Source organism: Astyanax mexicanus, chromosome 5, assembly GCF_023375975.1.
Source record: "Astyanax mexicanus isolate ESR-SI-001 chromosome 5, AstMex3_surface, whole genome shotgun sequence".
Classification (NCBI taxonomy): Eukaryota; Metazoa; Chordata; class Actinopteri; order Characiformes; family Acestrorhamphidae; genus Astyanax; species Astyanax mexicanus.
Genome location: NC_064412.1, coordinates 27,545,858 through 27,567,781, shown reverse-complemented (window position 1 = coordinate 27,567,781; position 21,924 = coordinate 27,545,858). Strand labels below are relative to the sequence as shown.

Here is a 21,924-nt window from a genome sequence, read left to right as displayed (position 1 = left end):
ATATGAAGAAATCAGACTTTATTAGAAGACAAACAGCTGAATAGACCTTAAAAAGAGATACACCAACAATTTTAACACGGCTTGCTTTTCAAAACTATTTTAATAAAGAGTTTAAGCCATTAGAGGCATTACAGAATTAAAATCAGCCACAATTCCCTTCTTTCTCCAGTTAACAAATACATTTAGTTCAGTGTGCTTTAATATTATCCTTCCAGTTACAGTATTAATATATTTTAACAGGGCTATAGTTAGTGCTTACCATGTATCCTCGAGTTTCAGGGAGTTTTTATCATTTACTGATTAATTAATTCTGTACATATGACCGTTTCAGGGCTCGTCTGGGGGATACAGTGCGCGTCGAGCTACGGCATAGGGTACGCGGCTCCACAGAGCTGAGCTTCCATTGCATTAGCTTGCTATGCTAACTGGCTAGCGTTATTATCTAGCGGGCTGTCCCGGCGTGCTTGTTTGCCGGCGCTGTGCTTCTAGCGGTATGAGAAAAATGCATACCGGATCTAAACTGACGCACGTTATACCGTATAAACCGATATACCGCCCAGCACTAGTAGGTGGCCAGTGTTGGGCAAAGTGTGCTCATTGCACAAAAGGGTTACAGGCAGAGGTCAAATTTCACCTTTGTCCAACAAAAAAGTATGGTGCATGTGGTTGTGTGTTTGTCTGTCTGTCCTGAGGCTTGACTCTCTTCACTGTAAGAAGAACAACTGTGTTTTTTTTTTTTCCATTTTCTTCTCAGCTCTGCCTGCTGTTTACCAACGTCCTGTCTGAACTTCTCCATTCTTCCTCATGATTGCTCGCATCCTCAGCATGCAGCATGTGATCCTTCCCCCACAACTGTACGATACGTCAGAATGTTTGTGGACGCTCCTTTTTAAGAAATGTGTTCATCTATTTTAAGTTGCTGCCATTGCTGACACTGATGCATGAATGCCCACCCACAGATCTCGTCTAGTCCCTGATGAGAAGTATATCCATTACAATAGGACATTTTGAAGCAGATGAACATGATTCTGTTGGCACTATTTTTAATGTTTGATGTGGACTAGAGGGGTATCAAGGCCCCCAGCATTGAGCTGTGGAACAGTGGTAAAACTGTGTTCTCTGGAATGACTGTGCATACTGCAAAATCTAAATCTTAGCAATCAAAATGATCTCATTTCAAGGCAATAAATCATATTTTTTTCATTAAGCATTGTAAATGTAAGTTTTTTTTAGTTTTTTTTATATAGTTATAATGATCTTAATCATTCTTACTTAGAATTTCCATTTGAACTCAAAATAGGCACAACAGTAAAGTTATTCTGATTCTTGTGTCCAAACTTCAAAAATCATTTTTTCTTGATTTAAGTCTTATTTTGGGAAGTCTTACTGAGAAAATTGTGCTTACACCAATGGCAGATATTTTATAAGTATACATGTCTCAGTTTACATATATTTTATCTATTTTTGCCAGTGGATTTTTTTGCAGTGCACCATCCCGTGCATTTAGGATGATAACACACGTGGATGATTTTCGTGTGAATTTTTATATTGTGGTCATGTAGAACGGTCTTCCCCGGCTCTGCATCTTCTGGAAACACATCTTTCTGTTCCTCATTTGTGGCTCATCATTCATCATCTGATCATTACTTCATTCCACATATCTCCTTATTATTTCATCCCATATTGGTTTGTTTGTAACTGCATTGTTTTCTTGGTTTTATTGTTCTTAATAAATGTGAACATGCTTATAATGATTACATGTTTTGATAAATGCAGGATTTAGATTCAGAATTCAGGATTTGCTGCAGGATTTTGACTTTACTGAGACTGCTTGCTTTATTATTATTTATTAGTTGTTTTATTTATCTATTATTGATTAGAGATGCATTAAAACAAAAAAAAATCCATGCTTTAACTGAAATCTTATAAAATGTAAAAATGTTTGCTGAAGGCCGAATACTAAACATGATTTTCGGACTATTTCCATTGGTTTTGCCACTTTTCATCATTGCTTCATTTACTAAGATCACTTCATTCCATACTGGTTGTGATTTGATTATGTACCAATTTTTCGCACTATAAGGTGCATGAGATTATTAGGCGCATTATGTGACACTAGTAAGGCACAGGGGTGTCCTTATGTTTTTTTGTGTTTTTTTTTTTTTTTCTGAAAAGTGTAGGTTAACTAAGTTAGGTAAAGCTAAGCTAAGTAAACAAAACTGTAATTAAAAAAAAAAGCACTGGATGTTAATCCACACAGATTTCTCTCCTGAAAACTGCTTATTTGGGTGAGGAAAGTGCTTCCATTTATTTACAGTAGGCTTAAATTTCCAGATTTCCACTAATGCTGAGTGTAGCAGCATTAGTATTAGCGGCTAACACTAACCGCAGTGCAAGTAAATGCCACCCGACAGTGCTAGACTGAGGAACCCTGAGTGTTCCGGTAAGCCACGGCAATATAATACAAAAAATTTTAAGTTTGTGGTTGTAAGGTGACAAAATGTATATGTAGTAAATAGTGGAACCCATAAAAACCCAAAATATTATGTTCTGTATGATTTCAAAAAGGTTCTAGACCTAGACTTTTTGGTAGGAGTGTACACAAACCTCATATTTAAATCTCTCTTTTTCACGCTCTCTCTTTTTAGGCACATGTCTCAGGTGGATCTGAAGAACTCATCTGTGTGGCTGAGGGTCAGTTTGGGGGCTGCTGTGTTCGCTGTGTTGGGATTCACTATGTACCGCCTGCTGCTCAAACCCCGGTGATCAATCAGCACCGGTACAGCGATTAATTCACCAAACTGCAGAACCAAATTTCCATTTACACAGTTCCTCTCTTACCTCTAAAGTCGATCAACCAAGACCCACAGTTCAGTTCAGAACTGGAGCTTCTTCACACACTGTTATCTAAAACACTGCACAGAATTCAGGCTAAATAACAGAGCTGTATTACAGAACAGTTATCTAAAACAGTCTCAGAAAGGCTAACCAGTCTGTTAGAGAATCCATAGCTTGTTAGCTTCATTAGCCTCATAGCTCCAGTGAAAGATGCGTCTCTTGGCTGGTCGACTAAGAAGGTGAATTTTTCTGTACATTTGATTGATTGATTTTTGTCTGAACTATCACTTTAACCCTCACTCTCGACATTCCTGCCTGCAAACTCAGACTGTCTCACACTGTCTCTCTGTCTCCTCTCTGACACACACACTTTGTTTTATTTTGCATTTCCAAATATTCTCACACTCTGTTGTCTTTCTTCTACATCATTACATCACATCCTGTTTTGACTGAGGAGCTGGAGAAGTGTGTTGCGCTGACTTGTTGCACAATTTTGAAGAAATGAACAAATTGTAAATATGATGTGTAAAAAAAAAAGGCTATTTATTTGTTTCTGTGCAAAACTACAGAAAGAAAAGAAAACGTATTGATTTCCTTAGCTAGTGGGATGGAAACGACTCAGTTTAAAACTGTTTATTATGTTTTCTCCCATCTTATCTTGTTTGTTGTAAAGCAGTAAAGGAGAAAAGAGAAGTTCAGCTCCTGTTTAAAGAAATGTGTTTCATATGGGGAGATTAGAATTGTTTAAAAAAATACAAATCAGAATCTAGAGTGATAACACTAATTAGCTCAGATAAAGGTTTGGGCACCCCTGATTAAATGACAGAATGTTTAGTTGTTGTTATAATAGGGCAGGGCGATATGCTATATCATATATATTCATATAGCACTAGCACTAGCGACTGTTAGCCGATGTGTCTGAGCTGGGGAACTGCGCTTTCCTCCTATTGTGTTAGATAACCAGTTGATGCTGCATTAATGGCGGTTTGAAAAGAGGTGGGAGCTGATTTTCTTAACTTTCTGCAAATGATTATGACAAAGTGAAGTGACATTCTTCACCGATTGGCCACACAAATTCTTCAGACCAGTCACAGACAAAGGGGTCAGAGGTCCTTAGCGTCTACTCTGTAAACTTCGATCGTTCGTATTCCCAGCATTGTGGTTCTGAACACTGCAGAGAGGATTACAACTGATATTTCTGCTCTTTCCATTTTATATGATGCATTTTTGCACAAATACAGGGGCAATATGGAGACAAATAAAGCTTGGAAGAAAGTAGTAGATGGCTCGATGGTTAGCTTGCTAGCATGCTAACCGGCCCCACTGATAAAGACAAACTCACTACTGCACAAACAGCTTAAAACAGACCCACAAGAGACAAATGTGGGGTGATACAAGCAACTAGGCCCAATCCCATTTCACCTTTTGACCTTACCACTTACCCCTTCCCCTTGGAACAGAGTTACAGGGGGTAGGGGTGAAATCATCCACGCTAAGAATAGCAGCTGGTTAACTAGCTAACTGTAGGGCGTTGTATGTCTTCAGAAAGAAGGAAGATGGTGCAGAAATTAATTATTATTGTCCATTCCTTAATTCCTGTGATGGGGAGCTGAAATTTGCATTGATTAGCTTTTATTTTATTTTATTTTTCCATTCCACCTTAAATGCTGCACCACATGCTGTCTATTTGCACCATTTAAGGCTAGCTCCATAAAGTTAGCTAGCTAGTTAGCTACTGAGACAAACTACTAGCGACCTTTTTAATGCTTGTTATGAAGAATTTGGCCATAAAACATTGAAACTACACATTAGACTATGGTAATATAGTGATAATCGTCACTTTGACCATGGAAAATTCTTACATTTGTGGGATTCTTTGGTCGCTTATTCTGCCATCTTAATTCATATGAATGGGGATTTGGTTATTATCTTTACTATTTGGGGAGAAAAAGGGTGTAAAAATAAATAAATGGACAGTTTTACAATACTTTTCACTTAATTTTGACATAAAGAGTATGTCAGTAAAATCTACCAGTATCTGCTAATAACTGCTATACACATAGCCTGTATAGTATGTTTATTTAATAAAAAAAATTACTGTTCTCCTTTCAAGAAGTAAACAGTCCTAATTACATCAGTTGTAATGGAATATGCAGGTAATACTAATAAATCAGTATAACAACATTTTTCCCAATTCGATAATATTGTCATATTTCCCAAACCTTTAAATCTTGTAAGAGTCCCATTCTCTACAAAAACACACTTCTGCATATTTCAGTGCGCAACCAGTGTTTTACATATTAAAGTTAATCCAATTTTTAATAATTTAAAGCATGTGCACATTTTATATGCAGTGTTGAATGTGAAATTCAGAAGAATAAACAGACACTGTGCCTGAAATGTACAGAAAAATGACACATTTAAAGTTTTTTTTTTTTACGCTTTTAGTGGGTTTGTTTTTTCCTTTATTTAACATCAATATCTGTTTAACAGGGGTGCTTAAACTTTTGCATATGGACTGTAGATAAGAAGGAAATGAACCTTAATAGTAGTCAGTCAGCCAAGACATGTTTGGTGTGGAGATTTTATACTTCTACACTGGAGCTCTGAGGCTTGGCTAATGTAGCTAACACACAGTGGGCATCCAAAATCCAGCCTTCATTTTTGCTGCTGCTGCTGCTACTGTGGTAACACACACCTCATCACCTCTTCCTGCAATAGAATCTAGAACCCCCTCCAACATACAAAAATTAGATTTTTGACTGATTAGTCATTTCATAAGTAAATGCATTGATTGAGTTAGAAATGTTCTGCTGTAATTAGATTATGAAGTGCGTGTAAGTGCATGCAGTGGTAAGGTGGCTCAGGCAGCAGATTTAAACTCTGTATGTGTAATTAATTTTTTGGGGGGGGAAATGTGAAAAAGAGGCACTTCACCACTTTAAGGGTCAGTTTTCTAGGCAGGGATTAAGCCTAGTTTTGGACTACGCAGCATTTTGAATGGAGGTTTTTTCATTGCAGTGTTGTCTGTAACAGGAGGAGAAAGCTTAGGCTATAGGCTTTAGTCTGTATAACTATGCTAGTCTCTTATTGGTTTAGCTTTTCAGAAAACTAACCCTAAATGCTTATACCCCATCAGTCGTTGATTTGACATTTATGCATTATCCCACCAAATATGTCTTGACTGATTAACTGACTGCATTCAGGGAGGGCAAGAACACAATTTCTTTTAAATCAGTGCAAAGTAGCTCAAACTAGAGATGGGAAAACCACAGTTCCCTGAAGTCCTAGCTGCCTGGGGGGATTTAATAACATCTGCAGGTTTCAGGGGCTTCCCAACATCCTAATAGTGAAACAGAAGAGCTGTTAGCAGAAACCAGCAGGAGCTTATCTAAAGGGATTTCTGTGTGTAGCTACACAGCACTGAAACCACACAGCTTCATTTTTTCATCTTTTCCAAAGATTTCATTAAACAGGCTCTGCAAACAGTAAACACTGGTTTTCTGTGTTTTATTTGTCAGTGACTTTATTTTGCATTTTTGTGCACATATGAATAATTATGAAACACTTTCACTTTCAATTTCTTTCATTTATTTCATTTTATTAGCAAATCATTTTAGAACAATTAAAAACTGAAGCTGCTACATATATGAATATTAGACAATGAATTATATACAATTAACAAAATCAAATCTACATTAGATTATAGAAGAATAGAGAACAATGCAATACAAAATTAAAAAGTACAAAACTAAATAAAAATACTTTTAATTTGCTCTAAGCTACAGTAAACTACAGATTCCCAATGCAGATAGAGCCCATTAGAGCCCATCAGTCCTTATGAGTACAATTCATTCATTCACAAATATTCCACAGATTCATACTGAAATAAAAATTATACACAATTTCTTTAAAACTATAAAAAAACAGTGAGAGGCTCTAGAGATGCTGGAGGCTCATAATGCTGCTGTCTAATGGAAAAACAAGTCTCCATTTTTGTTCATTTTTAGTCTTCTACATAGTTTGAACACACAAACTGTCCTGTACATTCTGGCAAAAATTATTGATGACTGGACCAATATAAATTCTCCTAAATTCCCTGAAATAAACTTTTTACATAGACTTCCATTGAAACGTAAAAGGGATTTTCCTACTCCTGTCAACTTACTGTTTTGGAAATACATGTTTTTCAGATGACAGCGATGACGTACTTTGAGAACTATAGATTCATACTGGTGTAAACATTATTTTTGAGAATGCAAAAACTAACGATTCTACAGATTCATACTGGAACAAAATCTCTACCCATATTTACAGCGAGACTGAAAACTACAGATTCAAACTGGAATAAAAAAAACTTTTTTATCTTAATTATGGTGAGACTAAAAAGATCCAGATTCCACAGATCTATGAAAAAAAGAATAATTTTCCTGGATCTGTAAAACAGATTGTAAAGATTGATACTGGAACAAAATCTCTTCATCATTATTACTGTGAGACTGTAAAAACTGCCACGTATACATATTCATACTGAAGCAAAATATCTCCACCATAATTACTTTTATAGATTCATACTGGAACAAAATCTCCACCATATTTACTTGGGTAAATTCTACAGATTTATACAGATTTATCACAATTACAGAGATAAAAAAATTACTGAACTTAATTACTGAAATAAAATTTCTTCACCAAAATTACTGAGAAGGTTTAAACCTACAGATTCATACTGGAATAATAGCAGAATAAAAATTCATAATAAAAGTCTGCATTATATTTACAGCGAGACTGTAAAAACATTGTGCAGATTCATACTGGAACAAAACCATACCATCATAATTACAGCGAGAATCTAAAAACAGATTTTTCAAATTAATACCAGAATCAAAATCTTCATTATAATTAGAGCGAGACTGTAAAAACACAGATTTTACAGATTCATACTGGAACAAAATATCTCCATCGAAATTACAGTTAGATTGTAAAAAACACTGATTTTAAAGATTCACACCACAACAACATCTCTCTATCATAATTCTTCAGATTCATACTGGAGTAGATTCTAGAGAGAGTGGGACTACAGATTTACAGCTTCATATGGAAATTAAATCTGTCCACCATCATTACTGAGAGACTAAAAACTACAGATTCTGCAGATTCATACTGGAGTAAAATCTCTTTATCGTAAATCCTATTAGACTGTAAACAAAGCACTGATAGTACAGATTCAAACTGTGGCAAAATCTGTCCATCGTGATAAAAACAGATTGTACAGAATCATGCTGGAACAAAATCTCTCAATCATGTTTACTGTGCGATTGTAAATTCTTCAGATTTATACTGGACTAAAGATCTCAGTGGTGATCGTTTCATGCGGCATGCTTTGTGCTCCTCAGTATCCTATAAGCTGTAGGGGTCACCCCCAGGTAAGGGGTCGTAGGGGTTCTCTTTGCGGGGGCGGATGTATACAGATGTGTCTGCTTCCTCCTGCGTGTTTGAATACAGGCCCAGGTGATGACCGCCTGCCTTTCCACTGGCTCTTCTCACGCCGGTCATCTCCTCGTAGACGGGAGCTACCGGTGGTTTGGGCTGGCTGGGCGGCCTCCTCTGTGAGAGAAAACAGGCAGTTTCAGGGTGGAGTTCACACTCTGTTTCAGAAGGTGTAAATAAACTAACGACCTTTTCAGCCTCGGCAAACCACAGAGCGTGCGCACACACACACACACGTGCCCTGCTCACGACTAAATCACAAAAACACAACTGACTGTTTCCTGTGAGGTTTCACACCTCGCAACTTCTAAAGTGTTGCTGATCTATAAACCCAAAATACTAAACTCTCTTAGCTATATACAGGGTAATTTGGGTCAAATAAGACTTATATTAAGCTCTATATTTTTTTTTCTTGTGTGAAGAAAAACAAGTGTTAGATTACCAAATTAATCTTCAGTATTACAGAGATTAATCATTTGTTTGACTGTTTTTTGTATTTAATTATTGGCATGATTTACCCATAAATACAGCTTTGGAAAAAAATTAAGAGACCACTTTAGTTTTTGAATCAGTTTCTCTGATTTTGCTGTTTATAGGTTTATGTTTGAGTCAAATGAACATTGTTGTTCATTCCAGAGTTCATTGTTGTTTATTTAGAGCACAAATTTGCAGAAAAGGATGCAAAGAAAACAAGTTCATATTCAAGTTTTAAGATTGCAGAAATCTATATTTGGTGGAATAACCCTGATATGCCTCCAAGCACAGTTTATGTTGGCGCTCAACGAAAATCTGTCTGCGACTGAAAAACAGGGCTTAAATCATGTAGTGTGAACATGGCATTAATTGATTTTAATTGGAGCACTTTTGGTACCGCAGGTACTGACCACTGCATACCAAACACAGCACAAGACAAGACCTGACGTTTTGACCCTGTCGTCTAGCCATCACTATTAGATTTTTGACAAATTGACTCTTAAGACTCTTAAGCTCTGCTATTTTTTTTTTTTTTTTTGCTTTAACACATCCACTTCAACAACTAACTCTTTTTTTTACTTGCTGTTTCTTCACAAGATATATATTTAAAAAACTGACTGTGATACTCACACAGTAGGCAGCGGCCAGCACCAGCACACACAGGAATAGCAGCACTGCTGCTGCTGAGAGAGAATACAGCAGCGGCTCATAACTGTAGCATGAGCACTCTTCAGGAGCTGCAACACAGAGAAAAGTACCATGCTGATTAGAACAAATTTATTATTGTCATAATATTGCAACTTTACATTATCTCCTTACAATAATTAATGTGAATATTATGACCACCACCTGTTCTTTAATGGTCAGGACCCCACACAACCACCACAGAGCAACAATTAAGCAGATTTAAAAGGACTTAAATACTCAGCTCCTTCTAGACAGTTATTGGTATATTTGCAACAAGTCCAGGGAATGGGTAAAAAAAAGCCCAGAGAGGAGGTAATTGCTCTTCATAAGCAAGGATATGGATATAAAGACATTAAACATTTCAAGACACACAACTGGAAGCATAATTCACAAGTTTAAATTTAAAGGTACAGAGGAAACACTAACTGGGTGTGTCAGAACAAGGAAGCTGTCTGCAAATGCTTACAACACTCTCCGATATACCTCCAATTCTACCATGGCTTGGTTGCAGAAGAAGGGCTGGAAGATTCTGGAGTGGCCATCGCAATTACCCAACTTAAATCCCATAGAAAATCACTGGTGACACTTGAAGAATGCAGTTGTAACACGGAAGCCCAAGAATGTTAAAGAACTGGAGGCCTTCGCCCAATGGGCTAAAATACCTGTTGATCGCTCCAAGAGACTTGTGTCAAGTACTAATGTTGTATGTGACTGAAGAGTTAAATAATGTTATCAATGAGGAAATCACAAACGGGCATTTGTTGGTATATTAGAAAAAATATTAAAAATTTAAAATATTATTTAAGTTGCAGTTGTCTATTATACAAGTCCTTATTATACAAGCCCTTGTTTAATAAATGTTAAACTTGCTAAAACACTTTACTGCAGTGGGGGTTGAATAATTTTGAACACAATTATATGTGTCCTTTTGTCCCTTTTCCCCCATTTCTCTATGCACAATTATTATTATTGTAGTAGTATTATAAAAAACAATAATTGAAACTGTTTCTTTCATCAAGACATTTATTTTTGCAATGCTTAATATTGGGTAGGTCCTGTGTAGCTGGTATCTGAAGGTGTTTTGTGGTATCTGGCACCAAGACTTTACAGGCTGTATCTAACAGGGAAGGTTTTAAGAACGTTGAGTAATGTTTTGAAAAGGTTTTAGGAAAGTTAGACTGTAGCATTACAGAAAAAATGATTCAGAAACGTTCTGAAAACATGTAAAAGCATGCGTAGTTATGGTTTGCAGCTCAACGTTATTAGTCATGTTCATCACATAACGTTTCCAGCTAGACAAATACTAATATTACAGAAACATTAAAAGTAACATTACCCAAACTAAAAATTCTAACAAACGTCACACAAGTGACGACGAAGCGATGTGAGCAGAATGATTAAAAACATTAAAGCTCATGCTCGTAAGTTTTGCGATTTGGGGAATTGAGGGCCCTCTCTGGTGAGAATGGGTAGGTAATTTACCGAGCATGCGGAAGAATAATTGGCATAATGCGGTCTCCTTTCAGAGCTGATGAGTCCAATTCCAGGTTATGTTCAGTCAGAGAGCGAGAGCACAGACAGTCAGACTCAGCATCACTCTTAGAGCTCTTTCCTCCATTCAAACACCAATCCGATATTAATCCTGGTTTTATCATGGACTCTATTGTGTTCCTTTTTGGCTTTAGAGCTTGCCTCACTCTTTTGTTTCTTTGTTCCCTTCTGAAGTCTCCATTGCTCCACCAGCCGCTCGCGTTCAGTAAAACTGAGCTGGATCCTCTTTTAGAGGACGTAAGTACGTAAAGACGCGTGATGTGGCCAGAAGAACTCTCGCAAAAAACAATCCGACACCCCAGTTTTTAGAATTAATATATTAGGCTTAGCAGGAATGGTCACTCTGGGCACCTTGCGTTGACTTACATCAATTAGGGATGCATATTTGTGTATGTCACAGAAATCTGTGACAATGTGCACAACTGAGTTGTATAAACTACTCAATATTTTGAGGTACAGATTGAGCAACCACCTGGTAACACCATGACTATGAATGCTGTCCAGAAACTATCCATCTGTCCATCATGTGACACAGAAGTTCAAAAAAATACTTTTTAAATAATTACCTCATAAGATCTGCTACAATAAAATTCACTCACATACAAAAAGAGAAAGTCAAAGTGAATACACTGGAGTTTCCAGAGCTGTGGTCCAAACAGTGAAAATGGGAACCATACCAACCTCCGGGAAACCAGACAGACCACTAACTCTGACCAATCAGATAATGACCACATCAACCAAGTGGGAAAATCCAGATTGTTGGTGTCTATCTCTCATTGTGAGTAGACTTAATCCTATGGGTCTCAAAAGATACAGAGCTGCACAAGAGGTTATCAACCTCAACATTATTTTATCTAAAATTAGAAAATTCTTCTAGGACTGGACTTTGCTGGTGTGAAAAAATCTCACTGCATATGTCTGAACACCCCCACCACCATGTTTAACAGATGAGGTGGTATTCTTTACATCCTGAGCAGGAGGTGAAGGAAAATATAATGCAGATTTGTGCCGAAACACATAAAGTGACAGAAAAGTAAAGATGAAGCTCTAAACATGTCAAAATCTGATATTAGATTTTAGCTGTTGAAGAGTTTTCTTTCTTACAAATAGAGGCTCATAGACAGATGTTCAGAGTTGAAATAAAATAAATGAAGGGTTTATTTATCTCTTGGTCATGTCAGCCCCTTCCTGACATGACCAAGAGAGTACATCAAACTTCTCATTTAAGGTTACAATTTTGAAGATAGAAGGATAAATAAAAATCCCCCATCTCACATGATGGTACCAAAGAACCATCACAGCTCACAAAAATCCCCCTGAGAGATAAAGACTCTCATGTTTATTCGTCGTTTTGATGTTTATGAAATACACTGACTTCAAGTAATGGAACATTTTGTCACATTCACACACCTTAAACTATCTGTCTGTGTGTGTGTGTGTGTGTGTGTGTGTCTAATTGGTTTCATAAGATTAGTGGCCCTGATTAAAACAAAAGTAAGTCTTACATTTACTCAGATCTTATGCATATGACTGTGTTTTTATACTATGACAATTTTCCTATAAATGTAAATAAATTTAAAGCAGCACTAGGTGGGATTTCCTTGATTTTTGATCTTTTTAAAGAAGTGAAATTACAGCTTGAAACTCACTGCAGCGCTGCATTGAGGTGTAACAGGAGGAATAGCGGTGCTCTCGTGTCTGTGCCGGAGCTACTCTGAGCTCAAACCAGACTCTGTAAGTTTTCCGAGGCGGCCGCAACCAACGCTCGCGAGAACTGCAACCTGCTTTCCGACCTTTAGTTCTAACAGTTCTACAAGGACTACTGGTTCATTCTTTACAAACTAACATACAGAAACTCTGGCAGAAGCAGGAAAGAGACCGAATATGTCTGTGAAAGCCAGAAAACGAGAAAGAGAACCTAATCAGCCTGAAACATTTATTACACTCTACAACTGTAGGGGGAGCCCACGAGCACAAAATCTCAATCCTACCTAGTGGAGCTTTAACAAATGAAATATATATTTCAATATCGCAATAAATTGTAATACATTGGAATCATAAACCCTGTATTGTGACAAACTGCCAAATTCTTGCCAATACACACTCCTAATACCCACTTATCCTAGGTAGATAACTATTGTTGCTATATACCATGTTTTTCATATTTAAATAATCACCAATATTATGAAAATTACCCCAAAATGTTCATGTGTCACACCTTTAGCCTTTGTATGTCTTGTGTGTTTCCTTTTCTGTTCCTTCTGTTTCTGACCTGTGTTTCAGTCTGTTTTGTTTTCTTCCCCCACCTGCTCTTAGAGCACATGGCCTGTGTTATTGTCCTGTCTATGCCCCAGCCCCACCCTAGTCATTATTGTTGTCACCTTGTGTCTTGTTTGTAACCCCGCCCTCTCGTTTCTTGGCCCAGGTGTTCCTCACCCTCCTTTTTGTATATAAGCCCCTTTGTTTCGCAGTGGAATGTTTTGTTCGTCTAGTTAGGTTTGTGTGGTTTTTGTGGTCAGTCTGGTCTCAGTACTTTTGTTTCTTTTTTTGTTTTCTTTAGTCTTGGCAGTTTTGTTTGCTAAGTCTTGTATATTTGTTTTGCGTTTCACCGTGTTTGTTTTCAGTTTTATTTGCTGGTGTTACCGTTTTATTTGATTAGAAGTTAAAATCTGCTTTGTATTGCATGATTCTTATTGCTTTACATTTTTGTAATCGATCTAATCAACTTTAATGATTGTGAACAAACAATACAGAAGATTACACAGGGAAATATTGTAATGTTGATGTTCAGTCTAGTAAACAGCAACTGCCTTGTTGCGCTACCTTCACAGGTTTCCTGTATCTGCCTGCATCGGATATAAAACCGATAAAATTAAAGAGAAACTTAACGTGAAGCAGTGATTCACTTAAACAGCGGAAACAATTCAGACAGGTATCAGATATGGGTCACATTAAAAAGATTGTGTCAACAGTCAAAACTAAATATCGGACTTAATCACTTTTACAGGCTGTGTGAACATAGCCTAGGCTTGATGTATATTTTTGATTTTAGCCTAAAAAAACTAGCTAATTAGCACAGTAGCACTTTAATAAGACGCTCTGCATGAGAGCACCAAAAGTTGAGAGAGCAGAGGGTGGGGATTTAAATTAATTTAAACCAATAACGAGTATGTACTCAACGAGAGTGTAAGAGTTTGAGTAAACCTATACTGATATAAACCAAGAGTTCTCACTTATACTACAGCAGAAGTCACTACTACCTATTTCTGTATATGTGTGGTTACTGTGCCATGCCACAGTCTGTCACTTTCTTTTTGTTAAAACCTGAGGCCAAAAAGTGTGCAAATATATTTGTCTTTTGGAATGAGTTCAGGCTGAACACATCAAATACCAACTTCTGGCTCAGTATTATTTATTTATTATTTATGTCAGGTATCTAATTAATGAAAAATATTTGATAAAAACATGGTTGACGGCTTAGAGTGGTCCAGCGGTCTAAAGTGCTGCAGCTATGATGACTGCAGACATGGCAAAACACCCACCCACATGGATATATGAATGACCCAGTTATTAAAAATGTGTTTTAAATTATTGAAAGGGGCATTTAAGGCCATTTTAAAAAATACTGTTAATAACTTAAACATGAACTTATACCCTACAAAACCCTCACTACACCATGGTCAACAGTTGGTGTAAGTTACAGTTACAGTGTCCATCACTTACACAGAAATTGGCTATGCAGGAGGAAGTGTGTGTAATAAAAATGAAAGTTTGAAAGTTGCTGGTGTGAATCTCACTGCACTGTAGAAAGAGGAAGGAAGGAAGAATACTCTGATGATGGACCATAAAGAGGCTGAATGTGATTCCACATAATACTCGAACAAGGATCTTCTGCTTTAGATAAAACAGAAGCTACACATAGCACAAAAACAAAAGGAAAAAGGAAATTTGTGTTTGGTAGATTATTTCTTTGTTGTAGCAACAGTTCTTGGCAATAAGTCTTATACCCTTGGAAAGTCTGTTAATTTCTCTTTTAAATTGGTCAATGTTTGGAAAGAACATACTTCTGTGGGATGAGCAGAAGAGCTGAGTATGTGGGTTACACCTATGTAACTTGGCCTTCAGTGTAACGATACTGATTACAAGTCCAGTTCCGAGGAAACCTCCCTGAAAATAATGTTTGCAACTTGGGATCTCTTTCACAAAACCAATTACTTAGCTCTGCTGCTCATTCCAAAAATGCATGTTCCTTACAAATGTGTCTCTATTTAGAAGGGAAATGAACAGACTTTCCAACAGTTCCAAAAGTTTCCAAGATTTATTGCCAAAAGGCATTGTTACAGTGAAGAAATAACCTAAATGTCCTTACTTTTTGGGGTATGTATATCTAATCATATGATTAAACAAAATTCCTCTTAGCAATACGTAAATTTTAAATATAAAACTCCAGATTATATTAAAACAAATTAAAAAAATAAACACAAATACTGTAAAAATATCAAAAATTCAGCATTTTTGAATTTGAAGAAAGTAGTTGAGATCTTGTAAGCTATAGTTTGAAGGACCAAGGCTTCAGATTTCTCCTGGACACCCCCCACCCAGCTTCCCTGATTTACCCTGCTCTATGAGGAGAGCTTTGAAGATGTTTTAATGAACACAGTGACGTAAAACCACAACTTTTTATATGAATGCATATTTTTTCTTATATATACAAATAAATGTAAATTCAAAATCAGTATTTTACGGCACAAATAAACACTTACTGCCCAGACAAGAAGCTTTTAAAGTCTATTATTTTGCACACTAAAGTGTGTAAATTCAGATGAAATGGGGGGAATGAGAAATAAGATGCAGAATTATTTTCAGTGTCGTGCACGTGCACTTTGAGAATACTCAATGGTACATCTTAAGCAAATACTTTATGTAGTAATACTCAAAGGAAGTCAATGGAACGATTGCTGACTGCAAAAAGCGACTTCTGTGTTCTTCACCGTTTTCCGACAGTGAAGTGAATTGAGTAAGAAAAGTGTGAAAGCGCTAAAGTTTGCAACACCTAAAGCAGAATTTGCACATTACCACAACACTGCACAACTCCAGCGAATTTCACACAAACATAAAACCAGCATTTAACATTTCAACTAGCTTTTGAGGATCAAAATAATAGTGAACTTCCAATTGTGAACTCTGGGATTTAAACAAGAAATACCTATATATGTTATTCTTTCTTCCTTTTTTATTTTAGTAACTAAAATGTGTTTCATTGAGACATATATTGTTAGATTCATAAGGGCAATTAAAATACAATATCTGTACAATGACTTACTGGAAGGGTTCAAATGGTTCTCCACATTCTTTTTTTTATGAACAAAAAAAACCCTAATTTTATTCCTCTACCTGAATCTTCTATTCATAAGTAAGATGCAAAAGTGCAAAAATTGTATGTTTAATTTTAAATGTATAATGTGATAATATTTCCTATTTTTCTGATTCCTGGGAAAGAAACTATTTTTATCCTTACAATCTGTTGTATTTGGTCTGAAGCAGTGGCTCATTTAAAAACCAGGACATTTCTTCACTTTTAAAAAAAAAAACCCGGGACGCCCGGGACAGGACGTGAAATACAGACATGTCCCGGAAAATACGGACGTTTGGTCACCCTAGTATTGTAGGTGGTCTGTCGGGTTAAGCAGTAAAAACCAACACATCTAAAGATACAGATTAACACATTAACACATAGGTAAAAACTTTATTTATTACTATATTACTATATTTAAATTTTTAAAGGACCATTAAGGACAATATTTTCTGTAGTAACTGTAATAACAATAACAACAATAAAAAAAATAAAAAAAAATTTCTCAGGTCATCTGGTGTTTCACTTTGGGATGCATCATATACCACCAGTGATACAAAGAGCACAGTTTGAGAACCACTGGTCTAGTCCATGTTCTAAACCAGGGATGTCCAAACTTCTTTTGTTGGGGGCCAGAAGGAGAAATATATTTGAGGTCACAGGCCACAGACTCTATAATAAAACAAATAATGAAATATACCACTTTAAATAATACTTTTTTTCCTGATTATTTCATTTACACACCATTTTACTTGACTTACTATCTTTATCTTTGACAGTGTTGTGTAAACTAAGATTTTTCAAATAGATGTTTAATTTCATGATGTCTCTTAATATTAAACTCCTTAATTACGGCAACTTTCAGACTATTTCTAAAATACCTCGCGGGCCGCTCCAAAAAAGGAAAGGGCCGCAAATGGCCCGCGGGCCGTAGTTTGGACACCCCTGTTCTAAACCATGGCATAACCTCATACTGTTCACATCATTCCCTTTCTAAAATGATAAAAACATGCTTCCACACACAAACCCTGTCAGGACGATTTACTTACTGCAGTCTTCAACGTGGAGAAAAAACTTTGCCTTTCCATGATGTTTCATGAAGTCCCCAGTGTCGTAGTGGAACTCACACTGGTACAGGTCAGTGTGGCGGCCCAGCAGATGATGGATGCTCACGTTGACTCTTCGCTGCCCTGGGTCACTCTGTACGAAGATCCGGTGCCTGTCTGCCGCATTAAAAACATAAGCGCTGTTCCCAAAGTTGAGATAGAGCACTTGGTGTTTCTGCCACTCGCGGGTCAGAGAGAAAGCAAATGGTGTTTCCTTCTCATTCGTGGACACACAGGAAAACTCTGCAGAAGCGTTCCTTTGCCTGCGGAGATACACAATATCCCCAAACCCTGCAGTGAAAATACCAGAATCAGTGTTTCAGCAATACCGAAAAAATTGACACAAAAAGGTAAAAGAATGACAACATAAAGAACAACCACCATGTTATATCAAACTATCAAATCAAATAAAATTATGTTTATTGTCACATAATGCCGCTGTCCAATGAAAAACATATATTTCCAGAAACCAATTTACAGGAGAGAGATAAACCCTTCTTAATTTTCAATGGAAGTCAATGTAAAACAGTTTATTTCAGGTCATTTTAGAGAATTGGTATTTATTGCTTTATTCATCAAGAAATTTTGACCTTGTTTAAAGGATGGTTTACTTACAAATGATGTAGAAAACTAAAAGTCAACAAAAATGGATTTACTTGTCTTTTTGAACAGCGACAATGAGTAAGTTTGAAATCTTACATATTGATACTTATTCCCTCTTAGTATGTAGAAAGAAAATTTATATATACAGAAATAAACACAAAAAGGAGATAAGAGCTTGGTTTTATTCCAAAATGCATCAGAGTAAGTTTGGCTGTGTGGCATTACTAAACTATCACAGTAGAAATGAGAACCAATAGCATCATAGTTTAAAGGGGAAAAAAATCATAAACAAATGTACATATGAATTTAATTGACTGTTCCTCACACGACACTGCAGTTATAATTAATTATAATTATATAATTAATTTAATAAACCAGCAGGAGTCCTGCTCTGTCTGCACTAGTTCAGTATTCAGAAGTGCTGCCAGTATCCACAATTTATTTATTCAGTACAGAAGTTCTCACAACAATGAGTTAAATCCTTATATCACTCAGTGATACAGTCACTTCTAAACCAAAAGTCACAGTCATCATTTCTTCTACAGTAGTAGTTTTCGTTTTGCTTTAACTTAACCCTTTAACAGGCCAGGATTTTTCGTCAATGGTCTGCCTGACATTACACCACAAAATCTTGAGGATTTCTATTCAAGCATTACATAAAAAGCTTTCTTGTTTGATAAGGAACATTACTAAAAAGTAACATGTAATTGTAATTGTAATAGAAAATACTAAAAAATATTTAAGTAAATCTGCTAATGTCAAAATATAATGAATAAAATCATAAAATTGCATCTTTCCTGAACTTCATTTTAAAAGCAATATGTTTCTAAAAATACAAATCAAACAGGCAGCGTCCAGCCCGAGTGTCCTGTAGGAAATTTTAAAGCCCTAAAGTTTTTAGAATGTAAATAAGTTATTTTTACCTGTAGCCCGTATATGGGACAAGACATTTTAAGGGGTTTTTAATGATCACCTGCCACATACTGACCAAATTCATTATTTTATATAACGTTTTTAATATTTTAATTAATTTCAACAAAAACACTTGTCATTTTATAATAATCCAAAACTGATTCATTGTATACACTCTTTAAAAAATAAGGTGCTACAATGGCCTTTGAAGAACATTTTTAATACCATTGAAGATGTTTGAGCGTAAAGAATGTTTATACTGGAAACAAATACATATTTATTAAGGGTTTTTAAGGTTTTCTAAACAGAAATTAAGCTTAGTCTTGGACTACACCCTATTATGAATGGAGATTTTCCATTGAAAGGACAGTATGGTCTAAAACTAAGATAAATCGCTGTCCAGGAATAGTCTAGTCCTAAACTAAATACATACAAAATTTTAGGGTCAGTTTCCTAGACAGGGATTAAGACTAGTCATAGACTAAATTTAGCTTTTAATAGAAAATCTCCATTCAGTATGCTGTGCAGTCCAAGACTGTTATTTAATAGAGAGTCTCTATTCACATTGCTGTAAAGTCTAGGAGTAATCTTAATCCATGTGATTAATGCTTGTGATTAAACCTAGTCCTAGACTAAACTTTCCTTTCAATGGGAAATCTCTTTTCAAAATTCTGTGTAGTCAAAGACAAAGACTAGACTTACTCCCTGTTTAGTGGGTTCCTCATACTCACACATCTTTACAAACATGGTTCTTCTATGCTATCACTTAAAAAAAACCCTTTGTAGCAATTTTACTTTTAGGATTGTTTTAAATTTGCAGAATGGAAACAACCTATTCTACTGAGAATAAACACCTGACCCTTCAAATTCTCTATGATGCAAATCAAGAACAACACCATCAAACAAAGACAATATTGCTAAATGAACTCACCAGTTGCAGAAAAGATGACAATAAGCCAGGCAACAACCAGTGGATTCCTCATGACTGCGTAATTGTTAACAGGTTGTTCTTCAGCTGCAGTTTAAATCTGTCCGAACTCCGTAAAGCACAGAAGGATGATGCAAAGTGAGGTTGCTGGATGTGGTAAGAGTGAGAAAAGAGGATATAACGAGTGACTCCTGCTTTTGGGTGTGCGTGAGGTGGGGCCCATAACCAACAGAAACAGGAAATCCTAGTGGGTTTTTGTCACTAGGTCATGCAAACGTTGTGAAAAAAATGTGAAGTTTTATTTTTGACAGTATTTGACTGTGCTTCACAGTCGTTGATCAAGAAATGCAGTGTGATCAAAAAGTGTCTGAACGATACATATGACAATACACCTGTGCTGCCCATAGGCCTCTTTAGTACTCAAAAAAAAATTCAATTTGAGACTTCTTAATAATACTCAGAGAGAAAAATGAAGACCAATTTTGTAATACCTAAAATGCAAAAAACACACATCAGCCAACTTTACAGTAAGCTCATGACTCCTGTTTTCAGACATATTTATCTCACATGTATTATGTATTATATAATACATATATATGTATATAAAATTAGCATTTTTTCACAACAGTTTGTACACTGAAAATAGGTGCTAAATCCCAGTTTATTAACCTTCTGTCTTCAGTACCATCTACCCAAGCTAACTTGCATAACACATGGAAACTGCAAGATGCAATGCATGAAAATAAAACTTCTAATTCTTTATTTAATTATTTAATGTCAGTGGCATTTTAAAAGCAATTGGGAGATGGATTCAACACATTTAACGCCAAATTAAGACACATTTAAGATATTTACATTTTAATTTGTTTTTGTTTAAACGGAATAACTACCCTAAAGACAGGTAAGAGTATTAGACGTATTAAAATGTTTGTCATCTGACGTCATGACCAACATTCAACCTGAAATTACAGGTCAGCTGGATATCTATCAGAGAACGATTGTGGAAGGTTCTGTACACCAATATGGTATGGCCTCAAACCAAGTGGTTGCAAAGGTCAAGCACCTACAATAAGTGCTCTGAAAGTGCTTCAAGAAATGACAATCAAGGATCATTGGCTCATGATTAAAACTTACACTCAACTATATCATAAACTGACACACAGAAATCTACAAAACAGAAATATGACAACAGAAGAACAACTATCAGTATCACATTATGCCAAAAAGTGACAAACAGCAAAAACGTTCATAAAACAAACAAACAAAAAATCGCTATTACTGATAACATTTTGGGAGCATCTGGGGTGAACAGAGGTTTAACAATAGTTTATACTCGTTATCATGTTTCACTAAACACTAAGTCCACTTTACACCTGATTTCTCCTTTAATCCCTATCTGGGATTAAACTGAACCTTTAAAATCAGGCTTTAGTTAGCTCTGTGTTTCCAAACTGTGGTGTGTGTATCCCTCACAGCACATGAGGCATCACAAGATGGTACACAAGAAGATCTCTGCATGAACTATTAATATATTAATGAGTAAAATCTACATAGTTTTAACCTGAAATTTTCTTTACATTAGTTTGTGTTTAGTACATCCCCCATTCAGCTTTATGATACCCACACTTTAGATATTCACTTACTTTTATAACTACAGTAGTATAATTATTAACATCAGTTTCATAGGGCCTACCATAGAACCATATGGAACTTCCCAAGATGTGATGAACCAATCAAGCATTAGGATTAATAGCCCAATAATGATTTACTTAAGAGTCTAAGGGGATGGTGTGTAAACACTGTTGTCAGGGCTTTTTTAATGCATTTGGGGGCCCCAAGCAATATTTCACAGAAGTTCACATCATGTCATGTCATTAAATACGATTAACAGATAATCTGGAACAGATCAGGGTTTTTCTTATCCAGTAAATATAACATAATCAGTGTGTAGCTTTGTTATTAGCCTGTTTTATTTTGTTACT

The 21,924-nt window shown here is 36.1% G+C and overlaps 2 protein-coding genes across 3 annotated transcripts in view; one reads left to right on the top strand and one right to left on the bottom strand.

Annotated features, from left to right (window-relative positions):
• Positions 1-6,331, top strand: part of rhot1b (ras homolog family member T1) — a 33,915-nt gene extending 27,584 nt beyond the window's left edge. For both annotated transcript variants that reach the window (XM_007257105.4, XM_049479542.1), the window contains one exon: positions 2,649-6,331. In XM_007257105.4, the coding sequence (XP_007257167.3) occupies positions 2,649-2,766 (118 nt within the window). In that variant the 3' untranslated portion in view covers positions 2,767-6,331. The remainder of the gene's footprint in view (positions 1-2,648) is intronic.
• A 1,070-nt stretch (positions 6,332-7,401) lies between these two features.
• Positions 7,402-20,121, bottom strand: cd7al (cd7 antigen-like). Its single transcript, XM_022675214.2, has 4 exons — positions 19,946-20,121; positions 17,443-17,790; positions 9,433-9,539; positions 7,402-8,445 (listed from the first exon to the last, which is right to left on the bottom strand). The coding sequence occupies exons 1-4, from the start codon at positions 19,995-19,997 to the stop codon at positions 8,239-8,241; spliced, it is 714 nt and encodes a 237-aa protein (XP_022530935.1). The 5' UTR covers positions 19,998-20,121; the 3' UTR covers positions 7,402-8,238.
• Positions 20,122-21,924: the final 1,803 nt, after the last annotated feature.

Bases quoted from the DNA above. Each gene is read 5' to 3' on its own strand.
- cd7al (XM_022675214.2), bottom strand. From the start codon at position 19,997: ATGAGGAATCCACTGGTTGTTGCCTGGCTTATTGTCATCTTTTCTGCA. The intron at 9,540-17,442 runs GTAAGTAAATCG...TCTGTGTTGCAG, and splicing joins TCTCCACGTTGAAGACTGCA to CTCCTGAAGAGTGCTCATGC. The intron at 8,446-9,432 runs GTGAGTATCACA...TTTCTCTCACAG, and splicing joins TGCTGGCCGCTGCCTACTGT to AGGAGGCCGCCCAGCCAGCC.